Source organism: Tympanuchus pallidicinctus, unplaced genomic scaffold, assembly GCF_026119805.1.
Source record: "Tympanuchus pallidicinctus isolate F22 unplaced genomic scaffold, pur_lepc_1.0 scaffold6, whole genome shotgun sequence".
In the NCBI taxonomy this organism is placed as follows: domain Eukaryota; kingdom Metazoa; phylum Chordata; class Aves; order Galliformes; family Phasianidae; genus Tympanuchus; species Tympanuchus pallidicinctus.
The window spans coordinates 21119576-21145336 of NW_026294780.1; the positions used below are offsets into that span (position 1 = coordinate 21119576).

The 25761-nt window shown below is 41.8% G+C and overlaps 1 protein-coding gene and 1 long non-coding RNA gene across 7 annotated transcripts in view; both read left to right on the forward strand.

The window, feature by feature from the left end:
- LOC128071612 (uncharacterized) overlaps window positions 1–25761 on the forward strand; it is a 679004-nt gene that overhangs the window by 120851 nt on the left and 532392 nt on the right. The gene's annotated exons all lie outside the window — the stretch shown is intronic.
- The window catches only part of STK24 (serine/threonine kinase 24), a 57517-nt gene that overhangs the window by 2985 nt on the left and 28771 nt on the right, over window positions 1–25761 (forward strand). For 2 of the 6 annotated variants that reach the window (XM_052664391.1, XM_052664386.1), the window contains exon 2: window positions 9475–9705. Coding sequence is in view for 3 of the 6 variants with exons in the window: in XM_052664386.1 (XP_052520346.1) it covers window positions 9475–9705 (231 nt within the window). In the remaining 3 variants the exon portion in view is untranslated. Of the gene's footprint in view, window positions 1–9474; window positions 9706–19177; window positions 19315–25761 lie in introns of those variants that run through there. The other 4 variants (XM_052664388.1, XM_052664387.1, XM_052664389.1 and 1 more) reach the window with 4 other exon arrangements.

The window sequence follows — 25761 nt, forward strand, 5'->3', positions numbered from 1 at the left end:
CCGACTGTGTGAAATTCCTTTTGAATGGAACCTTATGTTATTAACAACAAGGATGCTTTCAGGAACTCCTTCTGAGGAGAGACAAATGGCTCCATCAGCCACAGGTCCTGGAGAAGTGAGGAGAGTCCATAGGAGGTGCCTTTCTGGCAGCTAGCGGTATTTAGGCAGTAAAGTGCCAGGGAAAGTGGCTGTTACAGGCACTGAAAGGCTGTGTAGCCTCTGGTGCTTTGCATCTGCAGCTTGTATACAGGAGATTATTTTTCCCAGATTTTAATTGTTTGAAGTTATAGCTTGATAAATCTATAGCAATTATTTGAACGATCCTTGGACCATTATGATGGTGGTTTGCCTGTTTTAAAATATCCAGGGTGCAGATGCTGGGACTCTGTGGCACGTTACAATCCTCGTCCTTCAGCACAAGGACAGAAGAGTTTTCATGTTGCAGAGGCAGCAATGGCATCTCCTGGCTCTGGAGGTCAAAAGCTGCATCAAGGCTGTGCAGCACATGGCTGGAGTTTTTCTAGAGAAGTCATCTCTGATCAACAGTGGGACTGTTGATAGTGGGAAGTCATGTGTAGCAGCTTCTGGTGAACGAATGGCTGCTGAGCATTTTTGTTTGGTTGGAGTCAGGAGGAAGTTCTTTACAGAGAGAGTGGTGAGGTGCTGGAACAGGCTGCCCAGAGAGGCTGTGGATGCCCTGTCCCTGGAGGTGTTCAAGGCCAGGTTGGATGGGGCCCTGGGCAGCCTGGTCCAGTATTAAATGGGGAGGTTGGTGGCCCTGCATGTGGCAGGGGGTTGGAGATTCATGATCCTTGAGGTCCCTTCCAACCTGGGCCATTCTGTGATTCAGTGATTCTCAAACTCTTTCTATCAAGTGTACATAGAGGAGTGAGAGTTGGTTTCCTTTGGACATGCTAGGTATGACTTGTTGGTGAAGCTTCCGAGGAGGCCACTGATGTCGGAGTAAAGCTTCAATTTGGATATTATGAAACCTAGAGCTGTTAATTCAGACTGTGCAGCTGAAGTGACAACAGTTAGACTTAGGCTTTCTCCATCATTGGTCTTTGTCCTTTCCTTCCCGTGGTCTTTGCATGTTCTTTTCTGTTAGGTGGGCACTAAGTGGTAATAATCCTGACGTAGAGACTGCTTATCTTTGGGGAGCATTTTGAGGTATTCAGTCTGTCACCTTATTGGGTTGTCTGCACCACATAAATAGCTGAAGGATTGAGTCAGACAGCTCTTGAACACAGTAAGGCTTGACAACAGTGAATCCTTACTTTCTTGAATCTCTGCTCCCTCGCTTTAGCCCTTCTGTGGTTTTAGAGCTTCCAATTTCAGATGTGCTTTCCAGATTCCTATTTAAGTATAAATGTTTACGTAACAGAACGTAGTGTTTACGCAGAGGTAAGGGGGTGAGGAAAGGTTTCCAAAGGCCGAGCGAATCAAATCTAGTTTTGGGTCTGCGCTCTGGTATCAGTCACATCCAAGATGGTTTGTCATCATTGTCACTCACTGCAATCACCTTTTTATCTTACTCTTGTCTCAACGATAGTGTCAGCAGCCTCAAAGCAGTAAAAACGTGCTTCCATCAGGTGGGCTTCCATACAGGTAGGTAGATACTGCTTCTAGCACGTCTGTTTCAGATGTCCTTGTTGCAGATCTTGGACTCAGCCTAGTCAAGTCCTAGTCAAGCACAAGTCTTATGAGGAGCGGCTGAGGGAGCTGGGACTGTTCAGTCTGGAGAAGAGGAGGCTCAGCGGAGACCTCATTGCACTCTACAACTTCCTGAAGGGAGGCTGTGATGAAAAAGGGTCTGGCCTCTTCTCCCAGGCAAATAGTAGGACCCGAGGAAATGGCCACAAGTTGTACCAGAGGAGGTTTAGGTTGGACATTAGGAGAAACTTTTTCTCTCAGAGGGTGATCAGGCACTGGAATGGCAGTGGTGGAGGTGGTGGTGTAGCTGTCCCTGGCAGTGTTCAAGAGGCGTCTGGATGAGGAGCTGCGAGATGTGGTTTAGTGCTTGTGCTACTGGGAATGGGAGGGTGGTTGGACTAGATGATCTTGCAGGTTGTTTCCAACCTTGCAATTCTATGATTGTATGATTCTATGATTCAGACATCACGATAGGTTCTGTGTCCTGGCCTCATGTGTGGATAAGGTGCCAGCTGTTATCTCAGTTCCTTAGGACACAGAAGAACATGGATATAGCCAAAGTGTTTAAATGTTGAGACTTGTGCTATGCTGATATACAAGATTCCTATGATGACTTACATAATGGCATCTTTTGTAGTCCTGAGGTAGGGAATGAACATATTTATCTTGTCTGCATCTCAAATTTTGGTATTTATGTTCCCCATCTTTGGCAGGGAAGCACCAAATGCTGATGAACAGAGCCAGCCTGGTACCTAGTGCAAGATACTGCAAGATCGTATCATAATTTGATCTCATTACTTTGATGTTATACCTGCCTGCACTGGGGGAGTCCCATTTAATTAATGTGTGTATTGTGTGTAGATAAAAGCGACCGTTTGTGTGGATGCAGTTCTGTAGTCACAATGCCTTTTACTGGTAAGCTCTTTAAATTGAGGACTTGGAGTTTGTCTGCATGTATCTCTTAATTTGGGATATGTTTCCTTGTGCATGTGTGCCTGTGTCAATTAATGACAGAGATGACACACTGGGAAGCATCACTTCAGCATATGCTGAACTTGGGATGTGGAGCGAGAAATTCTATGGTGAGAATATCTTTCATAAGAGTATAGAATATACTATATGTATTATGACAGTATCTTGTCATAAGAGTAAATAAGCCATGGACTGACTTGTCAAATTATAGGTTTCCCCTCCCCCTTGTGGGATTGCTGTAGACCCTCAAACTCATTCTTTTTTCTTCTTTTCCTCAATTAGCATTGATCCTACATACATTCTATTGTAACATGCTTCTATTACTATAATTTCTTCAGCCGTTCATCATAAGGGTAGGGATTTGCACAGTGATATTTCCATGTTATTGGTAAAGAACCAAATGTTTTGTATTTTGACCCTCAAGTAAGTGCATTTTCCTTGAAAGTAGATGAAAAGTGGTTGTGCAGTAGACGGATGAGGAATACTTTTATGACAAGCTGAGTTCAGGCAACTTCTTCCCCCCAAAATGCTTAAAGCATGTTCCAGTCTAATTAGAAAGCAGAGTAATGGAGTTAAACTGTGAAAAAGATGTCAGCATTAATAAGGCCACTGTGATGCATGCTATAGATATTTTCATTTCTGTTCAACATCTGAAGCCTTTGAGAGGTGCAAAGTTTTTCAGCTCCTCTCTACCCTTTGGTTATGAGCTGCTGAAGTTTCATGACAGAATTTATGGCATCTTGGCTGTGTCTTATTTCAGTTTCCCACCAACTACAGGAAACGATCTTGTGTGTTATATCAGCTGTTCATGTACAGTGTATTTATATCACTGAAAGTAAAAACTAACCAGCTTCTGAGAAAGGTAAAATGCTGAGCAGTAAAATTTGAGGCTTCTCTTTCCTGTAAGCAGCGCTTCCTGGTTTTGTGAAACCACTGAAGGATTCAGTTGTGTTTATTTATTTGTTGTTGTTTTGTTGTTGACTTTTTAAAATTAATATTAAAATCCTTAGAGTTGAAAGAGACATTTAAGGCCATCTAGTCCAATTCTCCTGCAGTGAACAGGGCCGATCACAGCTTGATAGGTGCTCAGAGCCCCCTTCAGCCTGGCCTTGAATGTCTCCAGGGATGGGGCATCCACCACCTCTCTGGACAACTTGTTCCAGTGCCTCACTACCCTTATTGTAAAACACTTTTTCTGTATATCCAGCCTAAATCTCCCCTCCTTTAGCTTGAAACCATTTCCCCTTGTGCTGTCAGTGCAGACCCTGCTAGAGAGTACCACAACAGTGTCTCTTGAAGAGAAACTCATGTTTTTGCACACTCTTTTTGTGTGGCTGAAAATAGAGCTGAAGTATTCTTATTTGGACAGCGTTGTTGCTCACGTCAAACACTGTTTTGCCGTTCCGAAATGGATGGATATGCTGTGTCGCTTCTATTTCTGTGCAGAAGTGCTAAAATACTCCAGGCTGCTCTTTCTTCCAATCAGTCAGTGAGACAAGGGTAATTAATGGCATAGTTCAGACAAACTAGTCCTTGCAAAGAGGAGATTCTGTATGAAACAGCCAGGGTGCGAAAGGTTGAAGCGCAAATTCAAGCATTTTTGTCCACCAGCTATTCCAACTCATAAGCCTTGGTGAGAAAGGGCCTTTCTCTTCTGTGCATCTGTTGACATTTGTAGGAAGTTGATGATTTTCTTTTTTTTGATGAAGGTAACCACAGATGGTTCATTTTTAACTTGTACGGTGACTAACCTGTAATAGCGTCTTCAGAAGAAAAGTTGTGCCTTTTTCTTCCCTTTTATCTTTTGCCCTTATCACCTGAAAGAAGTGACAGTGTCTTGTTTAGACTGTGAAAGTGTGGTGACTTGCAGTTGCAGGACAGAAGAGGCAACTGGGAAGATAATTCCTAAAGTGGCAATGGCCTTGAAATCTTCCTGTCTGACTTCACAGTTCTTAATTTTGTACTATAGCATACAGTGGCTGTGCTATAAACTGTAATTTGTTTTTTGGAAGTCTGACTTGGATGCAGATGCTTTCAGAATGTATCAGCTGGACACAGCCCGTCTGATCCAGGGCTTTGATGGTGTTATGAGTTGACGTCTAAGAAAAAAAGTGTAGGAATTTGATAATTTGCAGTGCTTCCATGGCATACTTCCACAAATTAAGGTAAATTTTACTGCTCAAGTATTTTCTGAGCCAGAAATTATTTTGATGGATTTCTTTTATGTCAGGTTTTATTTTGTTCCATTAGTTTCTCCAATCCTTAATGGCTTTACAGAGTTCACTGCCTGCAACATCATATTACAGCGTCTGTCCAGGTTTATCTGCATTTCTTATATACATTATTATATGCATTATCTGCATATAAACAAGGCTCAAAACATATTTATCTCCAAATGTGGTAGCAGAGGCAGTAATCGGCAGCAGTCACAAGGCAGTTCACCATGTGGTACCTGATATTCACCAGAGATCTCTGAACCTGCTCAGGTGATGGTATTTTGGGCTGGGGCTTACTAGGGAGTGAAGATTGGACAGACAAATTGGATGTTGGCTTAGTAAAATGGAAAGTATGCAGAAGAGGAATTGAAAGATCGTTGTCTGTTTCAAAAGAGCAGCCATAGAGAAATCAGATCTGCAATTGAAATCAGTTACTCAAATAATTAGAGAACTTGAACACGGAGATGGCTTGGGATTCTTGCAGGTTAAAAATAGTTTTGTTCATCCCATTTGTGTCATAACCAGGTATGTAAGCCCTCATAAAAGAAGATTAGAAACGAGAATTGGAATGAAATTATAGAATTGTAGAATGCTTAGAGTTGGAAGGGACCCTTAAAGGTCATCTTGTCCCACTGCCTTGCGATGAACAGGGACATTTACAGCTAGAGCAGGTTGCTCAGAGCCCCTTCCGGCCTGACCTTGAATGTCGCCAGGGATGGGGCATCCACCACCTCTCTGGACAACTTGTTCCAGTGCTTCACCACCCTTTTTGTAAAAAAAAGTCCTTATATCCAGTCTGCATCTCCCCTCTTTTAGTTTGAAACTGTTTCCCCTTGTCCTACCACAACAGACCTTGCTAAAGAATCTGCCCCTTCTTTCTTATCTCCTTTAGGTGCTGAAAGGCTGCTATCAGAGAGGGACTCTGTTAAAGCTTGTCTAAGGTCAGAATGGTTATGAATAAAGATAGAAGTGTGTACATGATTTAAGAAATCTGAATTTTGGTAACATTTTCTATTGGAGTACAGGAGTGGTTTGTTCAGATGAGAATTTGAGACTTAAATACATTCTGAGTTGTGTATAGTGCTGGCCTTGAGGGAAGTACTGGGCAGGTGATGGCAGTGGAGAAACTGCAGGTTTCTCCAAATCTCTGTTGTTGGTGACTGAGAATTGATTCTAGAATTGGAAAAAGAAAGAAGAGGTTTACATGCAGGTAAAATGTGTTCACGATAAAATATTGAAGGACAACCGTTATACTTAAGAGGGTTAGGCCATTACTGAAGAACTCTGTGACCTTGAGGATTTGAATTACTGAGCAAAATAATGTGAAGTGCTCGGTACAGTAAGTGTGAATTATTATAAAGAACCTTTCCAACAGGTTGGGCACAGCTGGGTGTGAGGCATGAGGCCAAGTTGAACAAATACGATCTTGGAGTATTTTGTACTGTCTTTTCTTTCTGTAGAAGTGGGCAACACTGATGACTGAGTGGAGTATTGAGAAGAGTTCATTTTAAGGGCAGTATATTGCTCTGGCTGATTAAGGTCAGGAGTAATGAAAGCAGCCTGGGACAGAGCACAGAGAAGTTACTTGTCATTGGGAGAATGATGACTGCTTATGAAGGACTTTGAGCAATCCAAGAGAAAGATGCCTGTGATTGATGCTTAGGAGTGTGAGAAGCCATCTAACACACTGCCCTAACTAACATATGGGCATCGGATTTTCTGTAATCATTAGATGTAAGTGTTCCTTTTTTTTCTTTTTGTTCTGTTGCAGGATGGATCCTGTGGCCTACTTTGAAAGAAATGTAGTGGCAGAGCGCTTAGCTCCTTGCCAAACAAGATGACTAACTTTATCCGTTTGGAGCAGATGTTGCAGTTGTGTTCTGTGGTTTCTCACAATATTCAGTCTGCTCAGTTGTGTTGAGGTTCTTAGATTGGTTCCCTTCATTTTGCATTATAACATTAGTAGAAAAATGCAATGCAGAAACTTCTGGAGCAGAGTCAGCAAAAAGAAGTGACTGAATCTATGGAAGGCATTTTTCTCTATTCAGTCATATGGAGAGACTATTTTAAAGCTATTTGTATATTTTGGCTATTTGGAAGTCTTGCAGAAACAAAACAAAAATTGGCGAGAATCCTTCCCAGATGTTATCTTAGGGAAATGAATGGGAATTGGCCACTCGTGTAATTGCAAATTCAAGCAGCTCGTTATGTATCTGGAGGCCTGATCTGTCCATTTCTGAAATAGAGCAGACTATTAAAGAGAGACCAACGGGTAGTTTTCCATGCAGACAAACTGCCAGTAGATTACAGCTCTGCCTTCAAGCACTTGATCTCCTGGGAAGAAAATTTGGACCTTCTCAGAGAGGGGATAGAGAGATTTCTTTGAACAGCTGCTGCCTCCCGTGGCTCAGACCAAAGTTCAGGAGCAGTAACTTTTAAGTTTTAAAATTAAGGTATGTGTTTACAACAGTTCTGATTTGGGAAGGAAAAGGGTTTTTAATAATAAATCTTTTCTCCAGGCACTTGGGTTGTATGGATGAACGGAGCGTGCAGAGAACCCCGAGTCCATGTCAACTCAAGTCTTAACAGTATGGATGAAAAGACAGGGCAAGAATTGTTTTCCAAAAGAGAAAGTATTTGATGCAAATACTGGGATTTTTGTATAAATGATTTATTCAGAGATGTGTCTATTCTGAATAATGGTAAGGGAGCATTCTGTGGCATGTGAGGAGAACCACTTCAGTACAAATTGGTTTAGTGCTTTAGTTCTGTGCTTTTTTTGGAGTTGGAAATGCTGGTAGGTTGTCAGTGTGGGGCTAGCTGGTAACTACACGTGCTGGAAATGGTGAAGTGCTCCCGTTTGGTTTCCTGGTGGGAGATAGATGAGCATGTTATGTATGTAGGATATAATAGTATGTAGTTCTCATTACGTTGAAGTTCAAGCTCGTTTCAGTGGAAGCGAATTGGATATATAGCTCTGTTGGGTCACAAAAGCCCATGTCCTTCTGTCTGTTTCCTGAAGCTGACTTTGGTAGGTCACAAAGATGCTTGGGGGAACTTCTTGGGGCCGCTGAGGTCTCACAGCATGCATTGATAAGTGTCTTTTGTGGGAGTGATCTCACTGGCCATCTGTTCCTGGAATCATCTTCAACCATGATGTCTTGTAGCTTACTTTAAAGTATTAGACGTTGTAGTATAGTAATATTTTTTGACAACTAGAAATAGAATTCAGGCTGCTCCACAAACACACTCCCTGCTTTATCTCTGAACTCAAACAGTCACAGCTCTCTGGTCCTCAAAAGAACTTATTCAGATGTTAAACATGTGTGATTTATAGCTTTACATGAACTAACACACCGTCTTGGTGATCCCTTTCTTGGGGCTGCAAGGATCAATTCTGCAACCTTTGAGATACCAGTAGAAGTAGACGTTAAGTATAGGTGGGAGGTGCTGAAGAGGATATGTGGTCTCAGTGCTTGTCTGTGGTAACTTAGAAACTTTTACTGCCCCATTATTCTTCTGCAATTACTGATCTTTTTTCTTATATGGATCTTTTTCTATACCAACAATGTATTTTCACTTCAGTTGATATAGCCTCATCCTTTTAAGAACATTAACACATCTTTTCAGGTGTTTGATTTATTTCTTGAGGGTCTAAGTAATGCCATTCTGTGTTTCTTCCCATCATGCCTATTCCCTCTAGCCATAACTTTTCCAATTAGTTGTAATATGTATTTTGATTAGCTCTGAAGACTCCTTGTTGTCAGATGAAAAAGGCGCATGCTGGAACTCAGCATCTGCACAGTGCAAGTGTGAAGAGCAGCAGTAGTGAGCTGAATACTTGGTAGTGAAGAAAAAACAACTGTAGCAAAATAGTTCATGAAGATCTTGCATTCTTTTTTAAGGTGACATGTTTAGGTGTGCAATCAGTTTTCACTTGACTGTTCAAATCAAGGCAGCTTTTTTTTCAAGGAGTGAATGACCTCATCCAACTGGGAGAAGAGCAAAAAAAAATCCTGTTCCAGGAAGAACTTGGAAGCAGGAGTATGAAGGAAGCATGGCAGTTTGCACAGGTGGTCTTTAGTAGAACGTAGTTAAAGAGAATTGCTTGCCACATGAAGCAATAGGAAGTAATAGTCAGTGCACTGAAGAGTGGGAACAAAATCCGTATAGGATGAGGTATGTGAAAAATTCAGAGGAGTAAGACAGCATTCTGGGAAAGAAGCAATTTAAAGAGCAAGGAACAGAAAAAACAATCCACATTACTTTTATATTTGATCCATGTTAATTTTAATAGAAACCAGATCTTTGTGGGGGTGTTTCATTCTCAGTGCCTAGGTGCAATTTATTGGCCAAGAAAAATGAATTGAGGCAATAGTGTTTTCTCATGTTGGATAGGAGAAATCCTGGTTCCAGGGACTGTGATAAATTTGTACTTTATGTACAGCAAAGTGTAAATGTTGCAATATGTGCACGTTGGGTAGGTGCTAAGAGCACATTAATTACAGAGATAGAAAAAGGGTGGCTGGATAAATAGGACTCTGTACAATTTGAAGGGTGTGCAGCCTTTGAAAATGCCAGATTTCATTTTAATGTTACAAATACTGAGTAACTTTTCTCTTATTTTTAACAGACTCTGAAGGCAGATCCAGAAGAACTGTTTACAAAACTGGAGAAAATTGGTAAGGGATCTTTTGGTGAAGTTTTTAAAGGAATTGACAATCGGACTCAGAAAGTGGTTGCTATAAAAATCATTGACCTAGAAGAAGCAGAAGATGAAATAGAAGACATCCAACAGGAAATCACAGTGCTGAGTCAGTGTGACAGTCCCTATGTAACTAAATATTATGGATCCTATTTAAAGGTAAGATGCTCACAGTTGATGGTCGTTTGATTTTTACCAGTAATTCTTTCCCAAGTTATCCAGTCGTGCTTATCTTCAAGGGCAAAGTTTCAGTCAGACCTCAGCTGAAGAAAAATCTATTTTTACTCTTTCAGTTCTAAAGAAAGAATGTGTTACTGTATTTTTGTGACGTGTGGCAGAAGTTAATGGGAAAAAATGTGTGTCTTGCTGTCTCTGCACAAAAGGAATTAATTTAAATCACATTAATTTGTTAAGCTCTTTCTAAATAACATAAGTAGATTCTCCAAATGTTAGGAGAATGTAACGTTAACTGTTGGTCGCTTTCAGAAAAATAAACCTAAATCTGCATTTTTATTGTCAGAACATTAAAAGTGATGCAGTATCAGCTGTTTTGCAAATTTTTGTCAAGGTTTGATTAGTAACAAAGTGTGTGTTGATTTTCTAAAGAGACTGAACCTAGACTTGATCAGAATTATTTTAAAATAGATTTTTAAAAAAGTTAATCTACGAGCATTAGCCAACAGTGCATTAGCTGTAAGTGAAGCTAATGGAAGGGTTTTCCATTAGTTGCTCTTTGGATCTGTTTCCCTTCCCTCCTCTGAAATCCCCGTGAGAAATTTAGATTTCAGGTTTCAGTTTTAAGTGTGCCAGATATAAATTTGTTTGTTTGTTTATTTAATTGGCTGGATAGAACGGCTTATTACCTCTAGCAGGCATGGAAAGTATTGGGAAGTTTTTTTGTACTACTTTATCTCTTTGTCCCTTATTATGGGTAACTCTTTATTTTGTGGCAATTAGATGACGAGCTGGGTGAGAGGTTGTGCACTTGAAAGGGTTTGGAGTTATGAGTAGGCAGAAAATACTTCTAAACTAACCTTCAGTCTCTGTTTTTGTGGAAACATTCTACTTCATTAGTAAAAATATGAAGGTTTTGGAAGGCAAAGCTCTTCTTATCCCTGGATTTTATCTGAATGCAGGAGATGTGTAACTGAAGGGCAGACAGGGAGTCCTTTCCTTTTGTGCTTTGAACCAGTTTGCTTGGACAGCTTATCACTGAAGGCACTGTAAATGGTTTCTAACCCAATACTCCGTCACCAGTACCGTACTTAAATTATGTATCCTTTAAATCTCAGACCCACCATGTTGTGGTTTAACCTCAGTAAGCATCTGGGTTCCATGCATCGCTAACTTCCCACCAGTAGTGCAGGGAAGAGAATCAGAAAGGAAAAGTGTTGTTACATCTTGTGGGCTGAGATAAGAACAGCTTGACAGGTAAAACAAAAGCCATGTGCACAAGCAAAAAAAACTCATTTTCTGATTTCCATTGAGGGGCAAATGTCAAGCCATTTCCAAGGGAGCAGGGCTAATCACTCATAATGGTCTCTTTGTAGGACAGTCATCCTGAGCATCCTCCCCTTCCTCCTTCTTTACTCTAGCTCTTACTGTTGATCAGGGTGGTGGTGTGTGGTGCAGAATATCCCTTTGGCCAGTTGAGATGAGCTGTACCCTCCCAGCTCCTTGTGTACCCCCAGCCTGCCTGCAAGGGCAGCACAAGAAGCAGAAAAGACTTTGGCACTGCATAAGCTATGCTGAGCATCAATTGAAACGTTGGTGTGTGTTCAACACTATTTTCGTCATGTATCCAAAACAGCACCATGCAAGCTGCTTTGAAGAAAATTAACTCTATCTCAGCCAAAACAGGTATGCATCAGGAGGCACACAATTCAGTACAGTAAATTGGATAAATTTGCCCTTTTGTACATTCTTCTGAAATTTCTCAGCCTTGGTTTTGTAGTAAAATATGTCTTGTAGGAAAGGCAGAAGTGGGACTAGTCTCCCTACTTCAGATCTTTTGTAGGAGACAAAGCAAAATGTTAAAGGATAAGTGACATAGAATGCAAGAAAAATAAAAGTTTGATGGAAATGCTACTAGATAGTTTTTACAAAGTATAGAAGTGGTATGGCTGAGAGTCTGGTGTTTGATTTTTGACTTGAGTAAATGTCAACATGTAGTGAAAACAGTGGGGCTTCTGTTGTTTTTGCAAAGTGAAGGAGGGAGGAGAGTGTAGAGGGGCATGGTAGTGTGATAGGTGTTGGCTGGAAGGAAGTTTTGTGAGTAATGCTTGTGCTTATTTTTGGTGAGGAGGACCTTCTGAAAATACCTGTGCCTTCAGTGTCCCTTCGGTTCAGTGCAGCAATCTGATTTTTCCATCTAGATGTATCAGTTTTCCAGAATACTGCACTGATACCGACTGCATTAAGATTCAGCTACTTCTAGAAGAAAGCATATCTTTCTTGTACATATCTACAATCTTGTACATCTAATAATGCTAATTCATTATTTCAGTTCCTTGTGAATTTATATCAACTTGCAAAACACTTTGTACTACCGAACTTATGGTTCTTCAAACCAAAAAACTCCTTTATGCTGTTAAAAATTAGCATGTGCTAATTAGATGATGTTGATGTGATAGAATCTTTCAAAGGAAACGTTATGCAATTGTATTAGCTTATTAAAGAGATCTATTATTGGATAGTAATGATGTGTCGTATTAATATAGATAACACTTAAAAAGGAAAGTATTAATGTTTAAATTAATTGATTTGTAATCTAGGCTGGGAATCTTGGTGTATTTGTGGCAGATCTTTGTTGCCTTTGCAAATTAAGATTGCTGTATTGAGGGAACTGAGTCTGACCATCTTTTAACTCTCCGTTTCTGATAATATGATGTCCGTCACCAACAGTGTTCAGTATGTTGATATGTCATGTCTTGAGTGATTAGGAGGCATTATTTCTTCCACGACTGCACATTTTGGCACTACTTATGAGAAAGATACTATTTTTTCCTTCCTTGCAGAATGAGATGCTTTGAAGGGATCAAAAAGGGAAATGGTAAGATCTTAGGGTTTGTTGCCATATTGTCCAGCACTGCATTAATTATTCTCTGAAGCCCATGCAGTATGATGAGTACTGGCCACGTGTGTGCTGGATCAGTCCCACCTGGGACTCTGCAGACTATTTCATGTCCCTTTCCAAAAAAAACCTCACAGAAATGTGGAAGATCTGTTCTCACATCCTTTAAAATGTTTGACAGATTTTCGGAGACATTCTGTATTTTCACCAAGGGTAGTTAATGAACAGTGCCATGAAAATATATTATATTTTCAAAGATTCTATAGCTAGACAAAATATTTAGGCATTTGTTTGGTTCAGCTGAATCATCGATCTTTGAGTAATTTTTCCTGTATTGATCTTCCTTCTCTGTTAGCCCACACCTGCTTCACTTAAGCTGTGTGACATGCAGCTGTACTAAGGGAGCTCTCCTTGAAGTTTTAGGAGGTTTCACAGAACAGCTGTACTTGCCTGAGACCTCTTTCTCTTACTGTGTAATCGCTGAGTTTGTTGGAACAGAAATATCACAGTAATGAAGGATTCTAATTTAGGTTTTCACTGTGAATGTAAGCTAACGTGAGGAACATGTCTTTGTCAGAAACCCCCACATTTTTATTTAGAAGAGAAATGCACGGACTCCTTGCTAAGGCCTCATTTTAAATATGGTATATTCACATTCACGCTGTGTTAGGACAGAAGGGTTTTGTCTGCCACAAGAGGTAGTAAATAACTGGGTGGTTGCTCTTTGAGCTGATCACAACAGCATGGTTTATGTGGATGTGTATATCTAGAGGGACTGACTTCCACCTTTGCCGTGGTGTGTTTCAAATGTGGATCAATGTTTTTTATGAAATAGACTTCATAGGCAGTGGCTCCATTCTCTCTTTTATGGGAACCATATCTACTCCTTAATGTCTTCCAAATGAGAGGTTTGTCTCTTCTTGCAGCTTTCCAGTATTTGAAAGAGGATTGTAAAAAGGAGGAGTATCAACTTTTTACGTGGGCAGATAGTTATAGGACAAGGCGGTTTTAAGTTCAAGGAGGGAAGGTTTAGTTTGAATGTCAGGAGGGAGTTCTCTACAGAGAAGGTGGTCAGGTGCTGGCACAGGGTGCAAAGAGAGGTTGTGGATGCCCCGTCCCTGGAGATGTTCAAGGCCAGGTTGGATGGGGCCCTGAGTAGCCTGATCTAGTGTCTGATCTGGGACCCTGCCGGTGGCAGGGGAGTTGGAACTTGATGATCCTTGAGGTCCCTTCCAACCCAAGCCATTCTATGATTCTATGATTCTGTCTGTGATCTGATTTAGATGCCCCATGGACAAAAGTATAGCTTTTTTAGATCCTGATACAATTGATTTATGAAACCTCTGAGACTGTTGCTTCTTTAGATTTTAGGTAACAGCATCGGCTTCGTTCTTTGTAATGGGATGTGGTTTCTCTGTGTTTCTTTGTCAGATTTTTGAAAATAATATTCTCCAACATTGTTTGCTGTTTCCCCTGAGTTTTGCTGTACTATACCTTTTTTGAAGAGTACTGCTGTTAATTCAAAACCTTTCTCTGTCTAGGAGCCTGGCAACTCTGCCTTCTGCATTTTATTCTGTTTTACCGGTTTTTCAATAACTTAGATTTGATTCTAAAGTTATTTCCCTTATCCAATTTTAGACTATGCTGTTTGGAATTTGTTTTAATTCCAAGGTGGAGATGCCTCACTAACAAGGTTTCTTCAGTTTTGTTAGTAACTTAAATCACTGCTTCATTGTAAGTTCATAATAATTTTGCATTTCTTTTGTCTTGGATTATTGTTGAGAAATATATGAGAATTACTTTGTCTTATTTTTTCTTTAGTTCCATAAGATATATTAATAATAAAAAAAAGCAAGCAACAGCATCTACAAGCTCTTGGGTTTTAACTCAGATATTTATTTTTAGCATAACTGTTTGAACTTCTTGACCTGATGAAAACCAGAGTTCTGTTCAATTTTGCCCCTTTCTATAAAATAAAGAATGCTTAAAAACGTATATAAAAATCTACAGAAAGAGCTGACATTAAGGATAGCTGCTGATGGTATTTGTTGTGGCATTTGTAGCTGTATCAATAGTTATTTCTTTGTCTATGATATACTACTACATGTGTAGCTCTAAGTCAAGCTGTTGTTCATATATATACTGCAAGAGAACAGAAGAGAACTTATGGTTAAACATTATGAATGACACAATATAGTCTCATGAAACAAAACATGCTGCTTCCTTGAAATCTGATTAATGGACCTTGGCGTAGATGGCATCAGCGAGGCTGTTCCTAAAACAGCAGTGGTCAGTTTGATGTGGCTGGAAAACTGGAACGCATTCAGTGAAGAGCTTCACCAACAGGTTGAGTTTGGAACGTTGGTATCCCAGGAAAAGATTTGGTCTTGATTTTGTTTATCTAAGGGAAGGTTAGGAAGTGACTTGGTGGAAGCTTTTCATTGTTTAAGTACCAATCATTCAGCGCTTTCTGATCTCTTATGCCAAAATAGAAGTGCAGAATCATTAAGGTTGTAAAAGACCACTAAGATCATCTAGTCCAGCCATCACCACCGTGCCCACAAACCATGTCCCTCATTGCCACATCTGCACCTTTCTTGAACACCTCCAGGAGCAGTGACTCCATCACCTCCCTGAGCAGCCTCTTCCAATGCATCACCACTTTCTGAGAAGAATTTTTTCCTAATATCCAACCTGAATAGGACGAGATGGATGATTGGCCAAGCAAAGCTAATTCTATCTAGTAAATACATTTTTTTTAAGAGGAAGATAGCTTAAATACGTATGAGGCAGATTTGATGTCATTGTAGTTATTTTTATATCTGTACTTGCTGAACTTAGAAACCTAAGCTTTCCCGCTTTAGGCAACTCAAGGACATCATAGTGGGTATGTTGGATATTCTTGCCACAGCAATCTAGAGAATGTAATTCTGAATGTGTTTGCATGTGAGCTCAGTATGTTTTAGGTCACCATCCTTTGGCTTTTTAGCTTTAACTGTTTTTCTTCAATATTTATAAGCATCTTTGAACTTGTGTGACCTTAAATATGTGCTGTGGGTCAGAAACTAATACAGTCAAAACATAAGGAACTTGATGCACTGTGATCTTGCAGAGAGCAGGCAGCCTGTGACAGGTGACGTCCTGCTCATCAGGGTGGGAGATCAGTGTGGGAGTTTCCCTCTTAGGTGTAGGACTGTGAAATCCACAGCTCTAGGATGTGTTAGTACTTTTTGATGTTTTGTTGTTTGTGTTGTGAGCCTTTTGCAAAGCACTCTTTCTGAATTTTGGCTGGGGATTAGGCTCACAAATAAATATTTTTTAAAAGTGGTCCGTAACCACATCTCTCATTTGTTGTGTTACAGTCACAGCAGCACTGTCATTACTGCATTTTGTGAGGTTAAGGAGACTGTGCCTTCTCTGTTCTTTGACCAAAGCCAGTCTTACCCTGTAGAAATGCCTACAGCTGTGACTGCATTCTTCTCTCTTACTGGAGCAGTGTTAGGAACAGAATAAGACATGACTTCAGTAAGACAGTTCTTATATAGGTGTAAGAACTACTTATAAAAGTGCCTACTTTTCTTCTGAAGCCTCTCATAAGCCCTCAGTTCTCTCCAAGAAGCAGCAGCCTAGCAGAGATGTCTGCCTTCATTTGTCTGCTTTAAGTGAGAAACTGGCATCCAACATGGTAACCTGAAAGAGGCAGCAAGAATTTCTGAGGTGATTTGCTGGGCTTTAAGGCCTAGTTGGATTGCCAGTGTAAAGAAAAGTTGAAAGCTTCCATTAATGCAGCCGATGAAGGTAATAAATAAGAGCAAAGGGAAAGTGTACAGAAGAACTTGTGAACTCTATCTGTCTTTGTCTCATGTGGTTTTGCTGTGATGCCCTGTTCTCATTCTTAAAATAGTTTGGTCCCTCCTTATTTCAGAGATGAAATTTGCAACCTTAAACTTTTGTTATCTGTACCCTTTACTGCTTGTGTGTTTGCCTGTAGCCTTTTGCTGTACGCCTTAATGAGAAAGGAGTCGTTCATTTGCACTGCCTTTATTCATAGATATTGCTTTTAATTCTTTAATTATAAATCCAGAAACTTTTTGTTCCACTGTTTCTCTTTAGAAGTCCAAGAGATTCTTACCAGTTTCTGAAATCTGCATTAAATTAATCAGTGTAATCAGTTCTGAATTGTTTCTCTTTCATGGGTAAATAATCCTTACTGAACTAACATATCAAGATTGGAAGCATCACTGATCTATCTTGGGAAAACTGAAGGTTTATGATTAATTATATGTAGAATTATCTAACATTTAGATGCTAAACTATGACATACAATTCTGATCTTGTTCTAAATCAATTTTAAAAAGCTCAGTAAAAAATACTGTTTCTTGAAAGTAACGTATCTATGTTGTTCTTGTTGTGAAGCCTTTGAAAGCTGCCTCTGTGGTGCTCTGATTCCTGGCTTCCATGTGCTGTGAAGTATTCCTGGGCAGTTTCACACCTTGCTACCTGTTTTCATTGAGATCTCAGGCAGCAACAGCATCTCATCCCCATCCTGCTTTCAGGAATTCTGCCACTGTACTTGGGTCTGTTGGCTGCAGAATGACTTGGTTCACATGGGAAACTACTTTCCCAAGTGAATTCCTCCCACTCCTTCCAAAGACAAGCCAAAAGGTGGGAGTTGTGTATACAAATGGCAAAAAGGGTTAAATGGCTGGGTGTATTGATATCTGTGCAAAGGAGAAGTAAACTTGAGTTATACCTTTCCTTCTGAATTTAATTTGACGTAGAGGTAAAGAGGAACAAATGTAAGCATTAGAGCAGTTGTATTTTGGACAGTGGAGGTGAAAGAGTTCCTGTGCCTCACATATTAGAAGTTTGATTCTGGTCTAGAACAGGGAGTAATTTATAAAAGCTGAGTGTAATTAACATGAACTGTTCTAGTGAAATAGGTTTAAGATACTCAGGTGCAAGTGGGGTGGAAAAAAATGTACTAATTTCTCTGTTAATTGGATGCCAAATTCACTTGATAGTTCTGCTTTTGTTGTAATATAGTTCATCTGGAAAATGAGTTCTGTAAACAAGTGCTAATTTACTTTGGCTTTCAATTTCTTATTTTGTGACTTCATAGAGTTTATGAATAACCATTTGATGCACTTATTAGTAAAATTCAACTACATAAAGAGCCTTGATTATGGATTACCTTTTTGTTTCTTGCATTCTTGGTAAATGGAAGAAATGTTGGGGTTGCAGTATAAATATGTTGCTCACTCGTTATTCTTTGACTGTCTCTTTAGATGGGATTTCTGGGAAAAGATCTGCTGCAGGTTGGAATTTATTCTTCCCCATGAAGCATGGACTGGATAGACATGGTTATAAAGTAATTTTTTACCTGATGAACAGGGCGGAGGGAAATCACTAACTGCCACCTCCATTAGGTGATAAAAAAGCTTACCTTCACCTTATGGTTGTAAGTGACATAATTTTTTTTAAGTCCTCCCTCCTGTTATTTAAAGAGAAAGAAACAGGCCTCAAATCAATGGGAAATGGAAGAGTATGGACTTGTATTCACTTAGCATCCCAAATAAATGAGTACCCACTCCTTTAGAACGTGAAATGTGTGTATTATGTAATTGCTGTATAAGTTTCTCGTGGTTAATAGTTAGGAACTGGTTTTGCAGCCAATACAAGAAATGTGTGTGTCTGCTTTTGCTATAACATACTCTAAGAAACCAAGGTTGCCCATTAGCTTGGAGCTTTGGGAGCTCATGTGCTTAATGTGACATGTCTAGGCTTTTGACAGATGAGCTGAAAGGGTTCTTTTCTATGATGAAGGGGCGTGTGTCCAGGAAACGTGCCAAAGGGCCTGAGAATATGGGCACTGTTAGGGATGACTCAGGCTAAGGAAAACACGAGGCTTGTGGCTCCAGCACATTGGGATGCAAACACAAGTCTGATGAATGTTCTGCAGAAAGATTCTTTGATTGGTGCTGACAGAATTTGCACTATTGCATTAGAGTTTTTGTTATTTTGTTCCCCCTCCCAGCAAGTGGCTCTGCAAGCTCTGTTACAAGTAGTCTGTGGCAAAAAGAATGCGTTTAAGGATTAACTGTATACTGCTGAAGTAATTGCAGGAAGTAATGGTTGGAAGGTGACTGCTCTCTTAGGTTGTAGAATGCATTGACTAGTACACATATTTAGGAATGAAAACACGTTTTTCCTTGTGATCTGAAAAAGACAGAAATTTCAGTGTGTTGGAAAATGATTCCAAAGACAAATATTTTTTCATACATCTGTACGTGCATAATAATATACGCCGAGGATGTTCTGCTGAGTCTGAAAAATCTTGTTGCCTGTGTTTTTCATGGAGTACACAATGTCCAAACTGGAATGAGCAGCTTGTCTCTCCTTAGCCTCTGTTCTGCATTGGCTACCCGGCAGATGCTTTTTTTTTTTTTTTTTTCCCCATTTTTTTTCTTTGTGGTTGAACGTTAGATGGCTGACAAACCTTGATTAAAGGACATAAATGCGCCACATGCAAAACCACAATGATTTCTTTGATTGCAGGGACCTTTTGGCCAGCTTGCATAAGGACTTGTGTTTAGAAGAGAACCTTTGGGCTCATCTGTATCTCCCTCCCCTCAAAGGGATGGCAGCCCGAGGACAGCTAGCATTCATCCTGACGCCAAGAGACTTCAGAGGAGGTAAGCGCCTCAGAAATGCTCCCCAGACAAAATGCACTCATCAGTCCTGCACCCCAGTGTGGTAATATTCTTCAGTGCAGCATTACCATCTCCTAAAAGTTTTTGTTCTTACTCCTTCATGAAAATCTTTTGAGAGCTCTGTAAGGCCTTATCAGCTGGTTGCAGTCCTCATGGAGATTTGCATCTCTGTCAGTAACGCTTGTACTTTTGCTTAAGAATGTGCCCTTAGTGTGAAGTGAAAGGTGCTAGCTACACTTCCTGATGCTCAGACATATGCTACCCTCCATCCCTTGGTTTGTCTTTCATATTTTGGATGAGACTTTAAACTTGAGCTTTTCTCAATTCATTTTTCTTTAAGATCAAGGGGGAAAAAACTCTTCACAGTTTTAAAGTTCCCTTTTTTATTATTATTATTTTTAAAGCTAATTTCTGCCCAATTCTTTGTTTAGGTTTTTAGAGAGTGTTGTCCCAGGAAATGCATTTAATTCTGCTGGAGGGAAATATGTCTTCAGGAATCTTTTTTTCCTGTCAGAGATGCTGTCTAGATGCAGCACTGCTGTTTGTATCTCCTAAATGCCTATAGAATAATTACTTAGTAGAAAGATAAATTAAGAACAGATAGTTGTTTGCCATGGAAACAGAAATGAAAAAACAATAATCCCACATTTACTTATTTATAAAAACAGAGCTCTCAGGGGTTATTTCTGGTTCTCCCCAACCTCCTTTCAGGTCATTCATAGGAAAGTTGAGCTACGGATCTTCTTTTTCTTGTTCTTATTCCAGTAAACACTATCTAAAACCCACGAAGAACGTATCTGAAAAAGAAAGAAAGAATTTTCATGCCTTTTTTTTTTTTTTCCACTTACGAGAATATTTGAAAGTAGACCAGTAGTAAATATTAATTATGTTTGCTGAGCAGATTTTTTTCTAGGGGTATAGATTTGGAGAGGACTCAGTTGACAGTGAGTGCTCTCAGACCACATAAGGTATATCTGCTCCTAAGTCCTGTGTGATTGCAGATACCCTGAGTAACAACTTTCACTTTATTTTTCCTTTTATGCTATTTTTAATGCTTTTTTTTTTTTTTTTGCTATTAGTTTGACTTTATAAAACCTAGGCAAGAGCTTTCTAACTACTTTAATGACCACCATCTAGCTGGTGTTCTTATTAGGCTCTGCTGTATGAAAGTAAAGCTCCTGCAGATTAGACCTTAAATATGTTAAGGGTATCATATAAAATAATATATCACCTAATTCTCTTCCAAAGTTAGTTATGTTCAGATTTACCCATGCATGTTATGATCAACTTGTAGCTCCTCCAGGCTTAAAATTTTTACAAGTTCTGCTAATGCTGATAGGTTAAATTAGCTTGATTTTTGTTTGTTGAACAATTTTATTGCTGTTTTTTTTTTTTGCTATTATTGTTTTCTTTCATTGCTGTTTCTTATTTTTCTTTTCCAAATGCTGAGATTTCTGTGACAGTAATTAGCTGCTATGGTTCTGTATGTACATATCGAATGTACAGTGCAATTCAACTGTAGCAATTTGGATTTATTTCATAATATGTAGTCTTTCCACAATGCATTATTTCTATATCCCTTCATGTGGCACTGAAAAAGGCAAAAGAGTTTTCAAATTAAAAAATAATAAAATTAAATGAATGAGTTTTTCACAAAACTGGAAATCTTTTTTTGGGGGAATTATTCTACCACTTCCTTTTGTCTCTGCAAGATATTACCACATAATCCCCAATAAGAACAGCACATGAAGCTGATGTAAAGCTTAGCAAGCTACTTCTGTTCCTGTGGAACAAACTAAAGATGATCACAAGTGTATTTTACCTTTACTGATGAGTTGCTGTCTCCTGGGAGTAAATCATAAGGAAACAAAAGCAGTTTTTATTTCTTCCATTTGAGTATCCTAGTGTCAGTGACAGAATTTATTTTGTTTTTTAGGGGGGGCTTGAGAACTGCTAGACTGTTTTTTAGGATGTACATTATTTCAAAAAAAAAGGGCCCTAGCAATAAATGGGAAGTGTTATATTATTAGGAGCCTCTCGAACTGATGGAATACTCAAATTAATTTCAAAGGTAAATCTAGTTACTAATTTGTCAGTGTTTCCTAGAGGGAACTGATATTCAAAAGCAATATTATTTCTCTTTGGAGAAATTCAAATTGTTAGTAAAATTCAATCACTCATTTAAGCGGAAAAATCAATTGTAACTGTATTCTTTAATTGTATACTGGTTTAAGTACATTGACATGATAACATTTTTACATCTACTTTCTGGATGAATTGTTATCTTCATCAGTATTACATAAAAATCTTCTTTCGCTGTTCCAATAGCTCAAAACATAGAAGCGGGATATTAATCTACAAGCTAAAAGGTGGCTGACATGCTAAGATATTGGCAATTCACTTCCTCTATACCTTTTTGAGACAACTGGACAGTAATTGAAGACACTTGCCGAAAAGTAACATGGACCGTTAGTTTTGACAGGACACGGAGAAGAGAAGGGGAGGCGGATGACAATAGATCCAGTGGTTATCTTTGATGTCGGAGGCAATCCATGCGTCGCTAGCCTTGTTCTCTCATGAAATGGTTTCTTCTGCTCTTCTGAGTCAACCTCTGATGTTGTGCATGCCATCTGACATTCAGGTTCCTTAGGCATGGGTATCTGTAGGTAGCACGGCAGGTAGTGGTTGTTGGTTGTTTTGGTTTTTTTACGTTTTAGTGAGATCGGATGACAGGAAGAAGCAACGTTCCCTTTGATAAAACAATACAGCAACGTGTAGAAGCTTGTGTTGTGACGTGAGGTGGAATTAGGTGGAAGAAGATTAGCAGAAGAGCATATTGTCGGAGGAGGAGAACTTTAGTGAAGGATTGAGTGAATGAGCAAAGTGCGTATGCTTCTTTGGGAGCGTTGGAATGATGGTGGAATTCTCGATTCCGTAGTGAGGCTGGAGAGCTTTGTGTTCACCAGATGCGCAAGAAAACCAATAGCACGTCCTGTTGTTTGTAAGAACGAGCTTGTTCTTCAACTGTTGTCCTAGGAATGTGGTGTGAATAGGCACTGAAAGATTTTTCTTGGGTTTTGTCTTCTGTAAAGACCTTTCAAAAGCCTGTAAAAAAGAAAGTGTCTAGACCACTACTTAACAGCAGTTGTACAGGCACAGAATCATGGAATCATAGAATCAGAGAATGTCCTGGGTTAAAAAGGAGCTCAATGGTAATGCAGTTTCCACCCCCTGCTATATGCAGGGTCGCGAACCAGTAGAGTAGAGCAGGCTGCCCAGCGCCACATGCAGCCTGGCCTTGAACGCCTCTAGGGATGGGGCATCCACAAGCTGGATCTGAAGGGGTAGAACTGAATTGTCCACTCACAACGGGAAGGAAGAACTTGGTTATTCTCCCTTGCACTGGGGAGCCCAGCTCTGGGCCCAGCGCTGCAGCTGTGGCCTGCTGAGAGCTGAGCAGAGGCGCAGGATAAGCGCCCTCCCTTCACCTGCCGGTAGCAGCCGGCCTCATGCAGCCCAGGACACGGTTGACGAAGGCAGCCTGGGCTCCTTGGTGGTTCAGCCTGGTGTCCAGCAGGACTCCCAGGTGCGCTCCAGCTGGCTAACCCCAGCTGTAGTGTGGGCTGAGGATGTTCCTGCCCGGGTGCAGAACTTTGCCCTTCCCCTGCGTGAAGCCCGGGGGTTCCTGTCAGGAATGCGGCAGTGGCAGCAGTGGCAGGGCTGTAGGAAAAAGGGGAGGGAGCATCAAGGATGGGGAATCAGCAACCGCTACGAACACATTTTTTTGGTTGTTTTTGGTCTTTGTGTTTTATTTCCACAAAGGAATTGGACCCTGATGACGTGGGTCCTTTGGGGCCAGTGTGTGTTGCAGGTGCTGCCTGGCCCCAGCCTCACCAGCTCCAGCACTCTTCTATTCCGGCCGGCGGGGTGGCCTCTTGTTTGGTGACTCTGAGGCCTGTGAGTCGCTGGCCTTCCTCTTTGGGGCTCGCCGGGTCCCCGCAGGTGGGCTGGTGCCAGAAGGCCCTGCCACAGTCTCTTCTGGCTCCTGGTGAGGCGCTGCCTGCTCTGCGGTGACAGTTGCAGGGTTGGAATGTGGGCGGCTGGGATGCCCACCGAGCTCTTCTCTTGTCCTGCCCAGCATTTCGTCCCTGTTAGAGCTGGCAGGGCTGCTGGAGGGCGCTGGGCCGGGGACAGGTGCCTCCTCTGGTACGGCAGCTCTGGGCTGTGATGGAGCGGCCTCCTGTGCCCCAGCAGCAGGGGGGACACGGAGGCCCAGCAAGCGGTGAGCCGCCCTGGTGCACCTCTGCACGGCGAAGGCGATGAAGTGCCGTACAAAGGTCACCGTGTGGCCGTGCAGGTCGGGATCCAGCATTTCTATCAAGATCCCCTCCGCCAAGCCTACGAGGAGCAGGGCCCAGATGACACTGTGCAGCAGTGTGTTTGCCTGTGGCTCCTCGGTGCCCAGGATGCGGCGCAGGTTCTGGCGCAGCCAGGAGCGCAGGGGCCGCAGCAGGGCCGGGTGCTCCCTGAAGAGGGAAGCCCAGGTGGCAGGTGAGAGGCCGCCCACAGGACGCGTGGGCACTGCGGGCCATGGCCGGGCTGGCTGGCGGACCGCAGGGCTCCGAGTGGCAATGGATGCCTCTGCAGGCGGTCTGACCAGCAGCTCCTGGTAGTTGTCGTCCGCTTGCACGGTGTGAATGATGGACTTCACATCCCGTTTGCAAAGCGGGCACTGTGGCCTGGTGCTCGTCCACCGCTGGATGCAGGGAAGGCAGAACTGGTGGCAGCACGGCATGGCGTATGCCGCGCTGTCCCAGTTGTCCAGGCACACGGGGCAGCGGGTGTCTAATGCTGCCTCCATGCTTCCACCAGTTGCGGTGGGCCAGGGGGAGCGGGAGATGGCAACGCGCTCCCCAGCACTGGCGCTGCAGCAGCAGGTGTCACGCTGGAAGAGGACAAGAGGCATCAGTCACACAGCGGCCTGGGACGGGTCCCTCAAGGTGTCCCCCCCCGCCGCCAGTCCCCGTGCCGCCTACCTATGCTTCTGCAGGCGCCTCTGTAGGCTGTCCCGTCTGCCTGCTCAAGCAGGGTCGGGGTAAAGAACAGATGGCTCTGAGACGGCCGCTGGGAGCTGCGCGAACAGCACCCAGAGCACGTTCCAGCACCAAAGCTCGCCCTTTGCACACTCCGGTCCTCGCACACACGCTCGGTCGGAAGCCAGGCACGAACTGGTGGGCTGAGCCGCTGCACCCGCAGCAAAGCCAGCGTGCACTATGGAGTCACAATCTGTTGCCTGGAGATGTCTCCAAGCATGGCTTGGCCAAGCTGTTGGGCGTCACCTTCATTTGACCTTCCCGTGGAGACATCACTGCCCATGTCACAGTGATGCACAAGTTTCTGGGCTTTTCCCAGCGCCCCCGCCCGCTCCCTTCCCCACGTCTGGTGTGCTTGGCGTTGGTGTCCCATACCTGTCACCAGGGCCGTAGCCACATCGTCCCATGAGCCCCATCAGGACACTGGCCATGGCACGCAGCCCCACGCACGTACGGCGAGGGGATTTATTCAATAAAAGTTCATGTTCCTCTCTGCTAGTTGGGCTTGATGATCTTAGAGGTCTTTTCCAACGCTCATGATTCTGTGATTTAACACATGAGCGAATTGAGTGCCCACGGTGTTTGTTGTCCAGTGCGAATAATTTTATTTTGTGATCAGTAATTTCTATCTTTTGTCACACCCATTTCATTTGTCAGAAGAGTTATTAGTCCCGTTATCAATCCGTTGATTGATCCAGTGGTTATCTTTGGTGTTGGAGGCAATCCATGCGTCGCTAGCCTTGTTCTCTCATGAAATGGTTTCTTCTGCTCTTCTGAGTCAACCTCTGATGTTGTGCATGCCATCTGACATTCAGGTTCCTTAGGCATGGGTATCTGTAGGTAGCACGGCAGGTAGTGGTTGTTGGTTGTTTTGGTTTTTTTACGTTTTAGTGAGATCGGATGACAGGAAGAAGCAACGTTCCCTTTGATAAAACAATACAGCAACGTGTAGAAGCTTGTGTTGTGACGTGAGGTGGAATTAGGTGGAAGAAGATTAGCAGAAGAGCATATTGTCGGAGGAGGAGAACTTTAGTGAAGGATTGAGTGAATGAGCAAAGTGCGTATGCTTCTTTGGGAGCGTTGGAATGATGGTGGAATTCTCGATTCCGTAGTGAGGCTGGAGAGCTTTGTGTTCACCAGATGCGCAAGAAAACCAATAGCACGTCCTGTTGTTTGTAAGAACGAGCTTGTTCTTCAACTGTTGTCCTAGGAATGTGGTGTGAATAGGCACTGAAAGATTTTTCTTGGGTTTTGTCTTCTGTAAAGACCTTTCAAAAGCCTGTAAAAAAGAAAGTGTCTAGACCACTACTTAACAGCAGTTGTACAGGCACAGAAT